The following is a 20,697-nucleotide window of genomic DNA, read 5'->3' as shown; positions in this document are numbered from 1 at the left end:
AAATGTTGTTCTAAATACCTTTGTAAAAGGCTGTTCTGATCTCAGAATTTCACTAATTTTCCTGTCTTTCTAAGTAATACTGGGTTTGCATTATATAATTTTAATTTTTATTTCAGTGGTATCTGGTCCATTTTTCTTAAACTATATTTTCTACTACCCATGGTTGATGTTCTTTTTATTTATTATGCTACTCATTCTGTGCCTCACTAAAGTGAGGCTGTGGTACAACTGCAATAAGACTGTTACAGTTTAAATGCAGACAATTCTTTTTTTGGGAAAAAAAAGTTTTTTATCTTTTCTCATCTGAGATCTTGTTAATAGGCTTTCTGCAGAGGTAGCAGTGTGTTGTTGATGTTTGTTACCTCAGTAAAGTTCTCTCTCATTTGAAAACAGACACTTGACTGCCCCAGTAATGGAGAATACTTCCATTAAGAATCTATTCTTAAATTGTTAATTTTACACATAAATGTGATATGATGGAATCTCTTTAAATGGCATTTCAGTAATTAGGGCAGTAAAAAATGAAAAGAGATTTAGTTTTGCCTGATGTTTCTCCCTGAAATGCTGGTGAGGGATTGTAGTGATATCTAGTATAATAGTGAGCTTCCATACAGCATGTATCCATGTTTATTGGCCACATGGGTGTTTTTAATTAAAAAAAAGTTTTAAATAATGAGAAAGATTTTGGATTCTTTTTGTCTTAATTTTATTTTCTTCCATTTTACTGAGAATGCTTTTATAAATATTACAAATTGCTATAGTATCCCAGTAAAACAAATAAATTGACAGAAATACTATGAAAAGATTTTTCAGGTACTAGACAGGTTGTTTTCATTTTAGCTTGTTTTTGAGGTTGAAATGGGTTTGATATACTAATTTAAGCTTTATTTACAGAGAGTTCTTGCTTGATTAGTTTCTAAGATGTTTATGGGGCTGTTCAAGTCATGCTGAAATTAAAGCAGAATTCTGTTAAACACCATATTTAATGAAAGGTAACTGAGTATCATACGAATATTGAAGCATGCTATGAGACTTCTGAAAATTCATTACAGCAAATGTACAAATAAAATTTTAAGTCTGCAGTTTTTCTGTATGTAATTTTGTAGACACATGCATGTATACTGTATGGTATCTTGTACCATTAGGTACTAATTTGATGTTTCTGAATGCCACCAATACAGGTAATGTTAAATGAATGTGAAAATGATTGTGACTTAAAAGGACATAAACACAAACTTGAAAGCAAGGAAAATCTTGAAGCCTAATGCTATTAACCTTTGGCTGTTTAACCGCTTGGCTAGTTGAATAGCAGTATAGAATTTAAGTAAATTAGTATTTGTACTGCTTTAGTGTTGGTGAAGTGTTACACAGATCCCAGGTGTCTACTAGGTGATCTCCGTTTGCAAACATACATAATTAGACTTTTATAAAGAGGTTCTTATATAAGCTTAGCTGCAAAATCCAGTAGTTCTCACCCTAGAATATTCTGTGTGTAACACAGAATTTATTTGTATGTTTCTTATCATGTTAAGTATTTTCTCTTTGATAGACATGCTATATTTGTGATGAACAAGGCAGAGAAAGTAAAGCAGCCACTGGTGCTTGTATGACATGTAATAAACATGGATGTCGACAAGCTTTTCACGTCACGTGGTAAGTGTATTTTATTACTTAACATCTCTGATGTTCCAGAAAGAGTCGATGCACACAATGTAATCAATAAACTCTTTATTTAGTATATTTCTGAGTAAAGAAATATACTAAAGTGGTTTGTGTAGAAATACCTAACTTTATTATAATAGAGTTTACTAATGATATGGCAGTGGCAGTATAGATATTGCTGTGAGCTGTGAAAGCTGTCTGAAAATACTCCCTTGGATTGTATTAAATGCTGTGTGTTCCTGTGAATAAGGTTTAGTGGGTTTTTTTTGCTTAGGTAATTTTTCTTAGATGATATTTTATAGGATATGGGAATGTGAAGACATTGTTTGTTTACCTGCTAACTGTTTATTTTTGGTAAATCAGTGGGAAAAATTACGGAGCTATACAGAAAAATGCACTAGTCTCACCCCTTCCGGTACCGATTTCCAAACACTTGTGGGTAATTCACCTCACTGGTTTTATCTAAATGGTACACATCTATTCTGAACTATTAATTTAAGTTTCATGTATAGCTGTTGGAGAAAACCAGCTGTGTCCACCATCTGATTCATTCCACTTTAAGATATGTAGGTTTGCTTGTATTCAGGAGATGCTTGTCTCACTTTATGGACTTCTGAAAGAGGCTGGATAATTAGATTAAACCATGTCAACAGGTAAAAGGAGGCAAAAGGAGTTCCACCCCAGAATTTACAGGCATTATTTGTTTTTTCAGATTCAGCTGAAGCTATTTTTCCAATAGATAGATAGCAGATTTACACAGACTGGGGCTGCATAATCTGTGGATTTACCTGTCTGTTTTAGGAGTGCCCCAGTATGCTTCTTTATGGCCAGCTCAGTCAGGAAAATGTTATTTGCACACCTACTTAACTTACTTGTATTTTCTTCAGTATAATCAAGTGATACTTTGAATGTCTTGTGCAGATCTTAAAGGATATAATTCTGTACTTTAGGTGCTGATTTCTTGGCAGCTCTTCTTTTTTTTTTTTTTTTTTTCCTAATTACTTGACTACCTGGCAGGTTTTACTCTTTCATAAGCATCTATTTTTTTAATTCTATGTGATTAATGTCAAGTTTCTTTTTATGGTGAAAATGGATTGTGTTCCTCAAACCATGTATAACGTATTAAGAGGTTACTTACAGATGTGAAAAAATGTATACATCTGAGTGTTTGGATAAAAAGATATCTTTTCTTTGAAACACTTTGGTGCACACAAGAGTTGTTTTAATCTTTCTTCTTTCTTCCAAAACCCTGTTTTTGGTGAATGCCGTAAAGAACATGAGAATTAGGTTCAGATTTAAAATATTTATCTTGCCAATTTTTAGAATTGATTCTAAAAAACCCAGGTATGTACTATAAAATGATATCTAGCCAGAGAGTACTGTGACTGAGGATATCAAGAGGCTTCTGTAATATTTAAAAAATGGAAGAAAAATGTGAAAACTACAGAAGGCAGGGATCCATGGTGATGTGTATCAATTTTGGGTTAACAAAACTAATGTCTAAGGAAGAATGAGCTTGAGTCCATGTGTTTTTGTATGGCAAGCTTAGAATAATATATCTTTGCTTAAAGAGATTCTCTTAAATGTTTTCTGTAGTTGGCATCTGCTGTAGGTGTGCATGTATTTAGGGAGCAGTATTTCTGGATTGCCCAGGAACATGATGTATAAATGAGGGGAAAGTGATTTTAAAAAGCAATGAAAATAAGCTGCCCTAATATATTGTTCTTTCATTTAAATACTCTCGTGCATCATTTTGACTGTAAGACTGCATTATTATGCTAATGAAAATGATATGGAAAATGAAACTGAATATTTGGCCTTTCAGTGTCTTAAGTTGGTTTTGATAAAAAAAATTAATCAACATTATAAATGGTGAAAAGCAAATTTGATTTGAAAAAACGTAGTAGAATAAGGTAATAATTAGCCCAGGCAAGGAAACTTGTAAGTCTTGGTCTTTTTAAAAGAAATTAACCTGCCAGAGTCTTTTAAACCAATAAATATGGTTTGATTTATTATGTCATTGAAGTTCTATTTTTTAAAAAAAAAAAAAAAGTGATTTTCCTGGCAAAGCAGAGAAGAATGTGTGCAACTTCAGAAAAATTTCTTTTTTGGATCTACCAGATCCAAAGACCTGTTTTGTTAAAAGCTGTTCTTTCCATAGATAATTTTTGGCTTGAATTTGAACTAAGAATCATTGTAAATTGCTTGGTTTATTTATTTGTGGGTGTAGCTGCATAATAAATGTAGATTTTCAAGCTATAAGCTTGTCTGAGTGGCTTAAAGAGTATGAAAAAGGCATCAGGCCAAAGTATAAACCATGTATGTTTTTCATTGGGCTACAAAGGTTGGTTATGTGGTTGCATGCCATTAGAAATCACTTGTGTGGAAATCTCTTCTACTAAATGCAGGTATAAGTATCAGTACATTATCAGCTGAGATATTGTGGTACAAGCTGATGTAAAATTGCTTTCCTTGAATGTTGTTTGGTTTATTTTTAGTGCACAGTTTGCAGGACTTCTTTGTGAAGAAGAAGGCAACGGTGCAGATAACGTCCAATACTGTGGCTACTGTAAATACCATTTTAGTAAACTGGTATGTATATGTTAAATTCTATAAATGTCACTGATTATTTTTGTCACTCTGAATTGCTATTAACGCTAGAAATAACGTTTTCATGTAGCTCAGAAAGTAGATTGCATTTCATTAAAACAAATGTTTTAATCACAGTTACAGAAGTACTAGCTGAAAATATTTTTATAAGTGGTTACTTTCTAGATGTGTGGGTTTTTCCCTTCTGCCAGAAATAGCATGCACACTTAATGTTTTTTTTCATTAAGTTCCTGTAATGTTTTCTTTTGCTGTTTAATTAGTTGGCTTCTAGGTATTTAATCCATTCTGGAATAATCTAGAAGATATTACTTGATATCCTATATATTAGAGGACTTCCTTATTTCTTTCTGCTTGTTACTGTGTTGTGCTGGTTTGGTTTTTTTTTTTTTTGAGTGTTTTTCCTTTTGTTCTATCTCTCACTGTGTAGCCAGTGGGTATTCTCTGCCTATAAGTTCTTTGAAACACAACCTCAAGGAAGTGACTTGAGGTTTGATTTTTAAAAAACAAACAAGCAAACAAAAAACTTCAAAATTTCTGTTATTTCAGTAGGTATTGGATCAGACCTCTGGAGTCATTCCTATCACTTCTTATCAGTTTGACAGTTCCAGATACCTGTTTCTGTGTACATGTGTGAGTGTGTGGACTTGAAGGACTTACTGATGTTTAAAAAATATTATTTATGAATATTGAATTACAAAAATTAACATATATACCCTTAAGTTCAGATACTGCTGGAAGTATAGTTAAACTTGCTGATTATTTGTTTTGGCTGCTAAAAAAGGTGAATACTTGGGTGACTTTTGAATAGGTTGTAATGACGTAAAAACTCAGGGCCAGTGAACCCTTTCTAAAAGATAAGCTTGTGAGGTTAGCTCCATGCTTTTGTGAAATATTGATGAGTTTGCTTCATAATGAAGATAAGTCAGGGCTTTCCAGGCCCTTACTAAGCTAAGATTTTTTTTTTAATTATTATTATCTTGAGCTAAGTATACAAAAAGGAACAGAAATGGTCTATAACTTAGCAGTGAAGGCAAGCTCTTCCACTTTCAAGCACTTGATTTAAGTGTTATAGTGCTGCTATGATCGAAAACATGTATGTTTATTTACAAAGGAAGTTTAATGATAAAGACATAACTCTATATTTGATGTGTAATTACTTAGCTTTCCATTAGGAAACTGCAGTGGTAAGAACAGCAAAACTGGCAAGATCATTTAAGCGTTTTAGTGTTTCTTTAGGGTTATTGTGACTGTTGATGCCTGGTAAATATAGGTGTTTAGTATTTACCACTGAAAATGGTGGGTGGTATATATCTACTATACCACTGAAAACTTTTGTTGGCAAAGCAGTGACCTGAAGTGTCTTTATAATGCTACCTCAGTTATGATAAAATAATAAACATTTTGAACACTGGCCTAGCATAAAGTATTTGCAGTCCTAGACTAGGCTCTCAGACATTACAGAAATACAGCCAATTATGTCTGCTGCTTATAAGTGTATCCATGTCCATAGCATTCTGTATCCTGTTTCTTAAATCATTTTAATGAAAATATTGCAGATAGGTCACTTGAATAATAAATCATGAAGCCACAGAACAGCCACCTCACAATGCATTTCAAGCATGTGGTGGTGCTAGCACTGTGGCTTCACGTAATACTCATTGAGCAGCATCTTTTCTGTTTTATGCTATGGAGACTGGAAAATGTGTCCAGCATCTTTTAACCTTTAAAAAGTGGCATATCTCATTCCTTTGTGGAAAGCGTATCTCGCAAATTCATGGGAGGTGTCAAAGTCGGTATAAGGATAGACTTTTTTTCCTGGTATACATTGGGTAGTCTTGTTAATTTTATTAGTGTTAGTAATATGTCAGTTTTTCAGTAACTGAAGTTTTTTTTCTTCAAGCAGTAAGGCATCTTATCAGTTGAAATGCTTTATACTTTTTATTTATTCAAATGGTTCCTTTTCTCTATCCATAAATATATTTTCTCTTTTTAGAAAAAGAGCAAACGGGGATCTAATAGGTCATATGATCAAAGTTTAAGTGATTCTTCCTCTCACTCTCAGGATAAACATCATGAGAAGGAGAAAAAAGTAAGTGGATTTGTCGTTGCTAATTATGTGGCACATCTGCTTAATAGTAGCACTTTCTGATAAATCTTAATTTTTGCTGAAAAGCGTGAAGGAAATCTTGTTCCTGAAGCACTGAATAATAAATAACACAGGTGATAAACTAGAGATACTAGGGTCCAATGAGGAAACATCTTCAGGTGCATTTGTACATGTACCTTCCTATTTCTGTTTATAACTAGTTTTGGGATACACACTGAAACATATCCATTGGGAAGGCTGTTTCCATGCAGCTCCCTTTGCTTTAGTTTCCCACTGGAGATTTTTTTTGTGTAGCCTTTGTGACTAGGCGGGAAAGAAAACAAGGGTTAGATACTTTAGCAAGTGTGCTGAATAAAGAGGTGCATCTAATTTTTTGTTTTACATTATATCTTTTTCTCATCATCAAAGAACTGACATTGCTTGTTGACACATTTTACTAGCACTGGTGGTCAAGCCCACTGTGATGGCAAAATACCTTGTCATTCACCTGGGAATCTTCCTGTGAGGGTACAGAAAACATAACTGACTCCTAATTTGTATCATTGGTGTATTCTTTTAACAACTTCGCATTTTTAAAAAGAATTTTAAATTTATAAGGATTATTACTTCATGTTTTTATTTCTGCTAGATCAGTAGTTGTCTATGGGAAATTTGTCATCTGAATTCAACACAGGGTGATAACAGACAGTGTCACAATAATGCAAATTTGCTTTGGCTCTTTTTTAGCCCCCTAAGAATACATGCTAAATGGCTTACCTGCATGCATCCTGTATAACTAACTGAATAGACTTTCCTGCAGTTGTGTGTAGACTTAGTTTTGCATTATTCAAAATCATTACATAAAAATCAAAATCAAAGAATGTATTGACCAAATGTGTATTATATAAAGGAGCTGTATTTATAGTGACAGGAAATTGAATAACAAATGTCAGTCTTCAGACCCTTAGTCTCCTTAATATTTGATTTGATTTTTAAGTTCACTTCCACTTTGGATGGATGTTGATTTTCATTGTCCTTGGATAATCTTCTAACAAGTGTCTTTAGATGTGGTTAACGATGTAGGTGAATAGTTCCATCTTCATCTGGCAATGCAGAAGAGAGTGTACATTGCTATGTGGTTGTACCTCTAAATCTAAATTTATGACTAAAATAATAAAAGTATGGGGTTTTGGCAGATCTTTTTTTCTTAGTAACACATTGGTAGAAAAAAACCCCCCTTGAATTACGGACTACAGAATTACTTGCAAGGTAAAACCTTACCAATATTTGCCACCTTTTTTTCTTAGTTTGCTTAGTTTTTCACCACTGTCATATTTCAGGTCATGTTTTGTCAAAATACATGCATGGATTTTTTTACTCACATTGACAAAACTTTGAAGTTGAATTTGAAGAAACTTTTGAGGTGTGAGCATAAGGCTCAATTTCAGTTTTGTACATCTGAGGAGTGCAAAAAACCTGTTGCTGGGGTTTTGGTTTTTTTTGTGGTTTTTTTTTTTGGTGGCTTTTTTTTTTGAAAGTGACTTTGACTTTAGATACTATGCTTCTTCAGGTCATAATACCTGTAAAATCTTCAGGGACTTTCTAAGAGTGTGTTCAGCCAATGTATGAGCTATTTTTTCTGCTAGCTGCTCGGCTAACTCGGAAGTGTTTTGATGTGGATCTTCTAGCAATAGTTAAAGTTGTGGCTTGCCTTTGTAAGTCCTGGCCTTTTTCTGTGACTTAAAGTTTGATAGAAATAGGATATTAAAGTTTCGTTTAACTTCCATGAACTGAAACATGGTAATCCAGAAGATCTCATAATCTGTAATGCTAAGTGAAGCAATGCAGTTTGAAGCACTAAACTCTTATTTGACATTCAGTGGTTCTCATGGCATGTTATAGCATGTTCACTTACCAAGTTTAACTTGGTTTGTATGTTGTATAATAACAAAACACTATCCTAGTTAAAACCACCAAGTGGTGAAAAAAATTGCAGTTCCGTAAAGCTGTTAGCCACAAAAAGTTAAGTGATTGCATATTTTTTGTTTGGCATTTTTAATCTTGGATGTTCTACGTTGAAGAATGACCTGTGCTTTGCAAAATAGTCAGTATGTGATATGGAGGCTCATTCTCTTGGTAAATTTGATTACCTTCTGCATGTGATGTCTTATTTGATAAAGTATATCAAATATGCAGTGTACCTTGGAGGAGTAGGGCCATTTTTTTAGGGTAACTTTCCTTATTTTCTCTTTCTGTAAATTTGTTTGGAAACTAGATTGTTGTCATATTACAGTAAATATGTATCTTTCTTTCCAGCTATGGTGGTGTCTTCTCTCCCCGTAAGGGCACTCTGGTTTCTACTTTATCTTTCATCTTTGTTCTTTGGAAATTTGGATACTCTGATCTTTAGGCATCCTTAAAGCTTTCCCTTTTGCCAAGCAGAAGCTGTATGAATTGAGGATTGGAATAATTTTTATTGCTCAGACCTCAAAAGATGTCCATTTGCATATAAAAGATTATTCTGCAGTAAGAAGAGGTTGGTCTGAAAATGTTGATATGGGTAGCTGTCATTTTTGTAAACAGACACCGAGTTGAAAGCATGTGTTTTCCTTCATAACATGTATTTAGTCTCTTATGAGCGCTGTACTTAGCAAATTGATAGCAAATATATAAGGGTATAATCATTAAAAAAACAAACCCAAAACCTTTGATATCGTTTAATTTTAATGAGGAATTTGAAGCTACAGAATAAATAGCTTAGTTATATTCTGATTACTGCTGCACTAAGTATTATTCGTTTCTGTGGCAGAGATGTTATTTAGAAATGGTTAGAGATGAAGCTGTGTGCCTCATAAGTGTAGTTGATAGTATGTTGCTTGACATCCTGTTGTAATACCCTTTTTTTCAGGGCCCAGCTATTTACCTCAAGCTTTTTTGGGGAAAACTTATGACACCATAAGGCTGTGGAAGAATACCTTGCTAGTGTTCCTAGCAGCCTTATTGTTGGACGGGGCTAAAGAAGGAACTAAACATGCTTATGTTTAGGAAGTTTTTCTCATCACTTATATGAAAATTAGGCCAGCTTACTAGCATTATATGTTTATGACTTATGAAAAATATGAATTTACGACATACTAAGTAACTACTATATATCAGCTGAATTACACAAACTCCTTTTCTACTAGAAGTGCTTTTGTCTGGGCTGAGTGGGGGAAGGGGAAATTTAAAACTCTTTGCTATCATGGCTTATATGATGCAAATTAAACAAAAATGGGCTTGCCACTGAAGACTGCAGATGTGTAAGAAGTGGTGACTGAAGAGGCAAAAAGAACAAAATAGTGACAATGAGCCCCGGGGCACTATTACAGAAGTTGGAGGGTGTCAGAGGAGAGCCTAAAATGCAGGAGTCACTACAAGTGTTCTAAACACTGAGCTGCTGGCTAAAGGGAATTAATTTTGGGCATCCTCTTGCTGCTTGTCCTGTTCTTAAAGAAACATTACCAGGACATCTTCTCTGATTTTCAGTGGAGAAACTTGAACATCTAAGAAGAGTTCGAGGCAGTGTGTGACACTGTGTTTTGCTGTAGCCGTGAGTTTCGTTTTTATGCCCATGGGAAGGGAAAATTTAAAACACAACTCCACTCATGGAAAGTTTCCATAGGCTAGCTGTGTGTTGGATTGTGAACTGCATTCTGAACTGCCCAGACTTTCCCAATATGTTGTGAAGGAGCCTACGCTCATATGTCAGGGCTATTACTTTCATTTGGGAGAAAGGCACTTGATGCTTTTTAATGTATTTTAATGCTCTGTGTGGGCCTAAACGCTCAGATCAAATGTTCATTATGTATTCCTCACTATCTGAATAACTGGCTATGAAAAGATAAAATTGACCTGCCATGCATCACTTAAGATTCTGTGGCAAAATAGGAACAGACTGCAGTTCTTTGGGTTACCATTCAGCTGCATAAGCAATGGTTTCCTTTTTTATCTTTTAAAAAAAAAATAATATTCTGATTTAGTCCCGAAGAGTCAATTTGTAGTACTGTATAAAGCAGTGTGTTGCAATTCTAATGATGTCGTTCCTGTGTTAATTGCCTCATTTCATAAACTTAATGATGTTATTTGAACGTTGGGGTTTTGTGTAACTTTTTAGGGAAAAAAGGTCTACGCTCATCTCAGTAGTGCAGTATCCTGCTGCGTTTTTATTAATTTTTTAAGTTTTTGTTAATCAGTTTAATAGATTTGACTGGTTTTTTTAATCCTCTCAGCTGTTCATGATGTATGAAGCAAAATTGTAAGAATGCTGAAGATAACTAGAAGAGAATTGTTTTGCAACCACTTTGAAATTACTTCAATTTTAATTATTGAAGTAAAGCTAGATAAATATTATTCAAATGAAAATTGTGTGGTACGGATGCTAATGGTGATACTTTCCATGTTGACCTCTTCCAAATTGTGTTCAGTGAGAGGAAAAGGAGGTCGCCTCTAAATCGCCTCTAAAAAGTGGTCAATAAGTATATAACATATGTGGCTCAGTGTACAGATGGTCTTTAGTATCTGTCTATGAGCTGCAGACTCTGATTCCTGTTTCCTAAGACTTGAGTTTTTGTGTGAGTTCTCTGGCCTTCAGAAAGGGGTGACTTCATGCTGCAGTCTTCTACTGTTGGTGCCAACAAATGGTGTTTCTGTTTCTGGGCACCCGTTCTTTACTGACTTTGTAGGAGTACAATATTTTCTTTTTAAACATACATCCTCGTGTCAAATTGTGTTGGAAGTCTAGTTATTTGGGAAGACTGCAGAGTGTGACTGTGTAAACAAAATTTCATTAGAAAGGTACTCTTATCTGAATATATTCAATAATATATATCTTTAAAGTCTTCGGGATTCAGAGCAAAGGTGGCATCTTGTTTGATTTATTGCCTGCTAAAGTTCTGTGTTAACCTGTGTTGTATTCTGTGTCAGCCTGATAATCAACTGCGTGGTCTACTGGAACTGGCACCAGTTGGCATAGATGGCACAGCAAAATGATCTCTTGTTGAGTTCAGGAAGAACTATATAAGCAGATAAGCTTGTTTTCTTTTTACTAAAATATAAGAAAATTTAAATAAAAAGTAGGGACTTCTGTTTCAGTTATACTTATCATGGAATTACTGATTTGACTACCTCACATTTTTCTAACTGTACAGTAACACGAGTAATGCTTTTAGTGTACCTTAGCACAACAAACACCTCTTAATAGTATTAAGCTTGGCACATGGGATTAGTTAATTATTGTAAAATCAAAATGACAAACACACCACCTCAGGTATACATAAAAACTACTTTGTAAGATGGAGAATTTTGTAAAGCTTCATTAGTGGCAGCTGTCCTTTTTACCTCAAAGTACACATTTTAGTCATCTATTTTTCACCATGAAAGAAAACAAACTCAAAATCTGACCCCCAGCAGAACCTGTGCACAAAATAATAGTGATAGTAACAGTGATAGTTGTCTCTGTAGACTGTAAAACTGAGATTCCATGGATGGCAAAACCCTCAAACATCTATCTGAAGAAATTCTGTTACTTATTGGTTTCTTTATTGGCTCTTTCATGGCTTCTTTATATGGCTCTTTCATGGAGCTGCTACTTCACTGTCTGGATGTCGTCTTTAGTCTGTAGGGATCAACCAAAAGACCTTCTGTTTAGTTGAAAAAATTGCTATGATATACTTGAGGTATTATTAGACATTACTCTTACTTTGTTATTTATGCTATTATTAGATATTACCTCATTTTCATCAATATATTCACAAAATTTTAAGAAAAGACTTTTTGTCTGATTATGATTTTGATCTTTCTACAAGTTCAGTGTATTGTAGAATGATTTACTTAATGCCTCAATGTTTGTATTCTGCCACATTGTAAGACAGAGGAATGTAACTTTGAATAACTTTTACCCAAAGGTAAGCTGAACTTTGAAGAAATGTGAACATCTCTTGCTTGAGAAAATTATGCTATATTTGTCTTAATTTGAAAACTAGATGACACCTGAACGTTAAAAATAGGTCATTAAGGTTACTGCTTGATTTTTGTTTCTGTTTGAGCAATGTGTCTTCCTACACTTAAATTCTGTAACTATAACTGTGAGAGATGTAGAAACAAAAGGTACTTTAAGATATTATTTTTCTTTGCTTTAGATCCTAGATTAATACAGGATTATTAATACTTTATGTTGACTTGTAACAGTTTCTAGAAGCTAATCTTGATAATTTTTAGAAAGTTGTATGTATATGCTGTTCACTAGATACAATGTTTTGTGTGCTGGAAGACTACATGCAGTTAAAGGTGATCTGCAGGAGAATCAAATGTATTCCTTTTGCTTGCCATTCTGTTCACCTCCTTCTTGAGCATGTATTTGATAGGTATCTTTAAGTTACCTTGTAGGCAGTGGAGCATTTCATAATATGTAACATAATACATATTCTAAAGTTTTAAATACTTGCATTTTTTATAGGAATACATGAAGGTAAGCACGAACAATAAATAGTTGTCTTGGTTTAGTTAATCTTGCACCATTTTTGAAGTTATGAAGTGCTACTCAGGTGTTTAGCACTGAGTGTCCGTCACTAACCATTAATATTAAACTACGTAAAACTTATTAAACTACAGAAAAAGTGTATTTTAATGTTAAATATCAAAAGAAGAGTAGCTAATTCTGAATAAGAGTTGTTGTACGTTAGTCTTGCACATAAGAGAAGCTTTGGCTGGCATTTTTATTATCGATTCTTGAGTCTTTTACCATTGATGGTTAAAATTCTGACCATTACCCATGTATTGAAGTGGGGTCTTTGAGTCTTAAGTAATTGTATTGAGGACTGGTACTTAAGAACAAGTTTCGTGGTTAGAGCTGAATACATATGTATTTGAATAATGCTGGCAGTAGTGTTCCACTTCTCTCTATAAACTATCCCGTGCCTATATTCTTTTATTACTGTCACTGCAGCAACGCTGCTACTGCATTTAGTTTTCCTGCTTTGGTTTATACCATATAAAATGATGGATAGATGAATGCCTGAGCTAGGACTGTTCTTGTCAAAACAAGATAAATTAGGATTTGAATTTGAAACTTGTGGACTGTAGGCATCCTTCATTCTGGAATTGTTATGGTTATATTACTAATAGCTACTCGTCACAAATAAGAGGCCAAGCAGGTCTTGTATTGGGGATTAGCAAGAACTATGTGCAGCTTTCTATTAAAGAGGTTAGTTGTGATGGTGACAGCTCTGGATTTATAAGCTTCAGTGACGGAAAGATAGTGCAGAAAATCCATAAATGACAAAAGCACCAGTCTGAGTACTTTGTGCTAATAGAATTTCTGATACATTGGAATTAGTTGAGGGAATCAAAAACCGCAGCTGAAAAATTAGCGATTTAGATATTCAGATGATTTTGCTTACAAGAATCACTAAGGAAAATAGATATGAAAATGTTGTTAAGGTTTGAAAACTTGGGACAACCAAATGTAGTGGGAGTTACAGTTTTTGTAATAGAGAAGCAGATAAAATGGAATACTTCAAGGTCAGCTCAAGCAGTTTTGTCTGAAGGGCTGAGCACTGGTGCTTGCTGGTAGTGTGCGTGTGTTTTAATTCTTCCAAAATAGAATTTAGTCTTCATTTCCCTGGGCAGGTGAGCTCTTCTGTGTCTACCTCTTTTTGTCCCTCTCTCATGCTCTTTTACTGAACTAACGTATCTCACTGAAACAACAGAAAACTATCCACTTCATTTTTTTATTGCTGTTGTTTTAGCAGTTTGAATTGGCACACAGAAGGTCTGTCAAGCTAAGCCGTGTGAGAAAGGAGAGAGGTCAGGAAACTTCTTTTTTTCCCCCTCTTTTAACAGTGAACTGTTAAATGCCAAGTTTCAGAACATAGTTTAATGAAATGAAGTACTGTGGAAACCTCTTTGGAGAAGCCTGTGCATTCCTGAGACAAAAATGAATTGCAAATAAGTGTAAATACCTTCAACAAGTTAAATGATACTTCCATGTGGAAATATTATGAATTAATAATGCCATTAGAGAAAAGCTGAACTCATCCATTCCATCTGTACTGGAAAAGTTATCACTTGCATTATTCAGTCTTCCCAGACATTGAGGTCCAAACTGTGGAAAGATAGACTTGAAACATTTGTTCTGTTGGTAACAGACCAGAGCTAAGATAAAATTATACCTGTATCCTTAATTTGGTATTTTGATGAGATGATATTTTCATTCAGTAATCTGATGACTGTTTCCTCTGAAAGTACATTAAAGAAAATGAATGAGCAAGTACTGATCTTTAGAGCAATCCAACATGTAAATGAGTTAAAAACCTGAAGAGTTGGAACCAAACTGCATTTGTGAAATCGTATTATGTAATAATTTTGTAGATTGAATCTTTGTGGAAGAAGTAGGAGCAATCAAAATGTGCTTTTTTTCCCTTCTCCACCCCCCTATCCCCTGCCCCATAAGAGGGCAGGGTACAGAAGATGCTATAGAATTCCAGAAATCTCCACCGTAATTTTTTTATCTTGCAGCATGTAGCTATTGGAATTAGGAAGGTATTATATAATTTTTTAAGATAAGAAACAAAGGCCAAAAATGAGATTCCCTAGTGATAAATAAAGCTTTCTGATTAATCATGACATATGAACTCTAGGTATTTTGTATTGGTATTTAGCTACATCGTAAATCAGGGCCCTTCAAGTTCTGGGATGAATAATGTTACAGCTGCTTACCCAATGGCTGCATGGCGATTGAGCCCTGTTTTTCTTACAGTAAGAAAGGTTTCAGGAGCTGCCTGAATCTGGTCTGTTGAGCTACCCTATTTGTGAACCAAGATTGAAGTTTCTTTTGTCAGTTTTGTAGTTGGCTCTGTATTTTTTGATGTGTTCTTCCTTGGAATGTTTCTTCTGCTAAATCCTATTTTTACAGAATGTAACGCTGTGTTTATCAGCTCTGCAACTATCTTAAAATACAGGTGTTTGGAACATCTGAACTCACGCCTATGAATCTTTAAAAAATTTAAGTCTGAGTATATAAATGGGATACATGGGTTCTGCCTGCCCTCAGGGCTCCCTTAGCTTTCACTTACTAGCAATATTGTTTTCGGTCCTTGTTAAGAGTAATTTCTGCCCTTTTTTTCCTTACTGTACAGCTTGTAAAAGGTCTGACATTTGATATCATTACCTTCCCTAGAATGGTGGGTTTTCATGGGGCTTTCTGGATGGATGTTTATCTTAGTGAGCTGCTGCTATGAGTTGTTGTTTGTTTGTTTGGGGTTTTTTTGTTTGTGGTGTTTTTTTTTTCTTGAGCTGTGGCTGATCAGAGGAGGTCTTACAAAAGTGAAGTGTGCAGTGAGTTGTTTGTGAAGGGCCAACTGTTTCTTGTTTTTCTGGCAGTAGGACAGACGGCTAGTTTGTCCTTTGATACAGACTTGATTGAAAGCTGTCATATTTGTTAAGTATTGTGGGAATTCATGTCCCTCTGTTAATCCTTTTCTGGATCCAAAAGTGCGTATTTCAGAACTCTTATTATGCTTTGTATGCATCTTTATGGTGAGAAGAGGAGGGTGCAACTGCAAGGAGTCACTTTGTGGGAGCTAAGTCTCTTCATCTCAGCAGGTTGTTGCTGAAATCCTTATTCTTATCAGTGTAAAACCTGAGCATTCCTTTCAAAGGTTTTCCTGCAGTGAAATGTTCTCCAGTTCTTTGATGTTATTTGCATCTGGAGTCAATTCACATTCAGAAGTAGGACTTCTGAACTTTCCTTAGGAAGAAAAAAGAAAAGAAAAAGAAAGAGGAGAGATTGTTAAAGGAGGTATAACCTAAAAGGAGGAGGGAATGTAAGTTAAGGACAGCAGACCTCCTGTGGATGAGATCTTTGTAAAGCAAAGGCCTTTGGGTGGAGTACCCCTCCAGTGGCCTTGAGTGGTAGGCTGTAACCTTGGTAAGCTGTCCTGGCAAACTCTGTGTTCATGTTTTGGATCTGGGAGAGGAATTTGATGTGGTTGCTGATGTTTCACTTTACAGAATTTAAAGCATATTCTTTCCAGGCTCTTGGTCATTTATGCCCCCTCCCTTCCCCCTCTTCTTGTATCCCTATTTCCTCCTTCTTGACACATCCTTTTCTGTTGAGACTACTATCAAAGTGATTTCAGTACATTACAGAATGTGATTTGAAGTCCTCTTGACTGTTCCTTTGATCAGAATTCTATGTTTCTTTGCCTTTCAGACAAAATTAACACTGGAAGTAAAAGAGCACTAGAAAGTCAACAGAAGAGATTGTAAAATGTGTTCATTTAAATGTTTCCTATTGTTTACTGATATTGCTGTGGAGTTTCATCTTAAAGCATATTAAAATAATTGGCTCCAAAATTATAATTAAAAAAGTTTTTGTAGGGTGATCTGAATTTCCTAGTAAAATGATGAAAGCTAAAGAAACTCAGGCAGTGGCTTAGATTTCCATTTCATAACTTCCTTCTTGGGGCTTTTGTTTGGGGTTCACTGAACTTGTTACTTAAGTTTATATAAACATGTACACTGATGATACAGTAAGCTGGGAAACTGGCACTGATGAAAGGCTTTTGGATTAACAGATTTGATGGATAACACAGCAGTCATGGTGTAGATGCTTCTGTTTTCTCTTGATCCCTGCTTGTTTTCTGTCAGTATGAGTAGCACTTTTGGGATTGTTACATTTTAAGAAATTATTGAAAAGACTCTGCAGTGCATTTTAATCCGTCCTGTCCATATTTTTTCTTCTTTCAAATGTGTATTTTGCACCAAATGTGTATTTTGACCAAAATAAACAATCACTCCTAAAAAAAAAAACCACCCCCAAAACAACAAAACAAACAAACACCACCACCCCCCCCCCCCAAACAATCTTCCTGATCTAAAACTCCCTCAACAAGTCTATATTAGGTTTTAAACAATTGAAATCTTGCCTTATGGTGTATATTGTTGTAATTACGACACTTACACACTTTGTTATGAAAACAGCACACTGGATAAAAAAGCCAAGATCACTTCAGTGTATGAAAAAAACACATCAGCCTTTTAAAGACTTCTCTTGGACCTTCCTTTGAGTTTTAAGAAGTGTACAAGAATCAAAAGGACTTTACATATGGTATTCTAGCAAGTATATTTTTACATGATATTTTGGTGAAGATAACTTTGGTACTGTATTTATGAATTTTCTTGTCTAAACTGCATTTTCTTCGTGACAAAATTAGGTTATAAGTTTAGTTAAATGGATTTGGGGCTGGTGAGCGACAAGGTAATCTGTAAGTCATTCAGCTGGTATTTATAGTTCATAAAGGTAGAGATAAATGTGTTTTGCTTTCAGCTTTGCAGTTAGATTGTCAATGAACTGATTCTACTTTATTAGATAATTTGAGAACCCATTCTCTTATTCTCTCAAGCTGATTTCATGAAATAAGTTTCTGATATTTCTTCCATTGTGACTGAAATAGGAAGCTGATGCTTGGTGATACCTGAATAGATAATGCACGTACTACATCTCATTCTGGTGCTTGGTGAGAGTGGTTGTGCACTTTCTGTTGAACAAATTATGTTTTCTTTTGAGGGTCTGGATATTAATTTTGATAGAGAAAGACCAGTATGGATAATTTTTAAGATTCAAAACAGTTACTGAGTTTTCATATGGCTGTTCAGACTTAATGTGTCCTCCTCATCTTTTCAAACTACTCAATGGGAGTTTTAAACCCCTTGTGTCAATCCATAGTATGTATTTTTCTGGTAGCTTTCTTTTGAAGCACTCATTCTGAAAAAATAACCATGGATTATGCACTTCTGCCGAGTTTTGTGTGATTACACAAAAATTCCACAAATATATACTTAAGCAAAATGCTTTAGTACCAGTAGCTTACAAGTAACTTTCTCTCACACCTGCAGTTTCTCTGCGTCTTCTGACCTTGGCTGTCTAAATAAACCATGTTATGATTCTAAGGAAGAAGTGACCATCTAGACTTGTTTTTGATTAAATTGGCAAAAATACTGAACTCCTCCTGTATTCTAAATTGAATTGTTCATTTTGTCAGACTAGTTTTTTCTTTTTTAAATTTGTCTGAATTATTTAAACAAATACAATTTGGGTCTGATTCAGTAATCCTCTGAGAATTGATTTCTACCAGTATGGAAGACTTCTGTTATACTCTAAAGGCTCTGGTTAAGAAATTATTTTCTCTCTGTTTATACAATTTCATTCACACTGCCAGTGCTTCATGTTGTGTTTAAAATAAACATAAATTCTCAACCTCTTTAGAAAGTACACTTGATTTGTATAGCTTTTGGTATTTTGTTCAGTTTAACATGGAAGATACTTATTTAGTACATAAACTATGCACTTTTTTGGGAATGAAATCTAAATCGAATTTCACATTCTTATGTGTGCAGATGTCAGTAGGGTAGCCAAAGGTAAAACCTTGCATTAATTTAAAGTAGTATCCCAACAAAAAATACCGTGCAGGTGCAGACATGTAGGAAGATAGAAATCTTTAGGGAGAAATGCAGGACCACCTCTGAAGTGGAAGCCATGTCTCTGTTTTCAATCCAGTTTCTTTTGTTGATTAATTGGTTATTGGGAAGATGGATAATATTAACAACAGTGGATTAATAAATGCTGGCTATAGTTGAAGAATTTCAGTTTGTGTACTTTGAAAGGAAATATAAATCCTTGAGTTGCTTTTTATAAAATTTATAATAAAAGTTTCAAAACATTAATGTTGTTTCCATTAAAATAGCACAGGACATTATTACTGTCTCAAATTTTGATAATGCTTGATGCTATATAAAATGGGTTGTGTTAAAGATGAAGCTGAACTTAGGTTATATTCTCTTTTATACCTTCTAGAAATATAAAGAGAAAGATAAACACAAGCAAAAATATAAGAAGCAGTCGGAGTCCTCACCATCCTTGGTTCCATCTCTTACTGTAACTACAGAGAAAGTAAGTCAATGTGGTTTTCCTCCTCTTCCACTTCAATTACTTTGAAATTTCATGATGTAACCATTCCACTGTGTATACAGGAGCTTCATAGTGGCATAGATTCTATAATTATCAAGCACACTTGATATTTTTTTCTGTAACGTAAAATCCTAAAATAGTTTTTATCATATTGAGAAAGGCTGAGAGTTTTGTAATTGAAGAGTGAGTGATTTAATGACCCCAGTCAGGTGCCACTGATACTCCAGTAAGTTTTATTTCATTGACTTGTGTTTAATAATTTAAGAAGTTTTAGAAAAATCTTTCAGTTGAAATTCACTTGTGTGTGCTGAGCTGTCACTGAGCTTGTAAGCATTGAAGCTGATAATTACCAAATTACAGTTTATGGTTCATATACTTGTAACATCATTTGCCTTTTTAGCAGTCTGGTCCGTTAAGTTCGGTGGTCTTTCCTTCCTATTAATGTGCTAGCAAATACCTAACTCAAGGGACAGTGTAAAGGGTTAAATAATGACTGTTCTCATTGTACTCTACAAGAATCGCTTTCACTATCCACCAAAAAAAAATGACACTAAGATGGCATTACAGAGTGGGCAGCAGTATTGAGAAGTGGGTTTTCTGACTTCAGAGTTGGAAAACATTTGTCCCATTCATGTGGGAATTTTAACATCCAGGTCGGAGAATCATGGTTTGAATTAATTAGCCATCAGTACATAGAGAATTCTTTAGCAGAGATGCTGAAGCTTGTGTTCGCTTGTGATGGTTTAGCCCCTGCCGGGGTCTGAGACCGTGTGGCCGCTGCCCCTCCCCCACAAAGGGAGTGAAATACAAAGCCCTGAGACTGAGATAAGGAGAGGTTTAATACAGCAGTGCAACAGCAATGCAGCAAACAACAACAATAACAATAACAGTAATAGTGATAACAATGAACAGAGCAAAGTATATACCGATACAGCAGTGAGAGAACCGGCTGCGCCAACCACGTGATCACCGATTCTTCCCGCGCTCGTGCCAGGATGTGACGTCAGCATGGTATATGAATCACCCGGCTAGAGCTTCCCACCCACTGCTGGGGAATCTTAACCCTATCCTGGCTAAACCAGGACATCGCTGTATGTAGTTTGGTTGCTGAGATGTAATATTCAACAAATGTGTCTATTTGCATATGGTACACCAAGACCTTGTCAGGACAGGATAAAACAATTCAAATACCAACCTCCTCTAGTCTCTAAGTATTCCCTCAACTAGTGGTATCAACTTCAAGTATCACCATTGAGAAAGTTAGTTTTTTAGTATGCTTTGGATATTTTTTCATTCTCAGTAGTAGGATTATTAATTTGACGATGTGCACCTG

The 20,697-nt window shown here is 34.9% G+C and overlaps 1 protein-coding gene across 7 annotated transcripts in view; it reads left to right on the top strand.

Moving 5' to 3' along the window:
• The window catches only part of MLLT10 (MLLT10 histone lysine methyltransferase DOT1L cofactor), a 131,994-nt gene that overhangs the window by 39,353 nt on the left and 71,944 nt on the right, over positions 1-20,697 (top strand). For 5 of the 7 annotated variants that reach the window (XM_074834180.1, XM_074834170.1, XM_074834199.1 and 2 more), the window contains 4 exons: positions 1,550-1,653; positions 4,161-4,254; positions 6,266-6,361; positions 19,251-19,346. In XM_074834180.1, the coding sequence (XP_074690281.1) occupies positions 1,550-1,653; positions 4,161-4,254; positions 6,266-6,361; positions 19,251-19,346 (390 nt within the window). The remainder of the gene's footprint in view (positions 1-1,549; positions 1,654-4,160; positions 4,255-6,265; positions 6,362-19,250; positions 19,347-20,697) is intronic. The other 2 variants (XM_074834206.1, XM_074834214.1) reach the window with 2 other exon arrangements.

The sequence above is a fragment of the Strix aluco genome, chromosome 1 (genome assembly GCF_031877795.1).
Source record: "Strix aluco isolate bStrAlu1 chromosome 1, bStrAlu1.hap1, whole genome shotgun sequence".
NCBI lineage: Eukaryota > Metazoa > Chordata > Aves > Strigiformes > Strigidae > Strix > Strix aluco.
The sequence above is the reverse complement of the archived record's forward strand: the minus strand, read 5'-3'. Positions and strand labels throughout refer to the sequence as shown.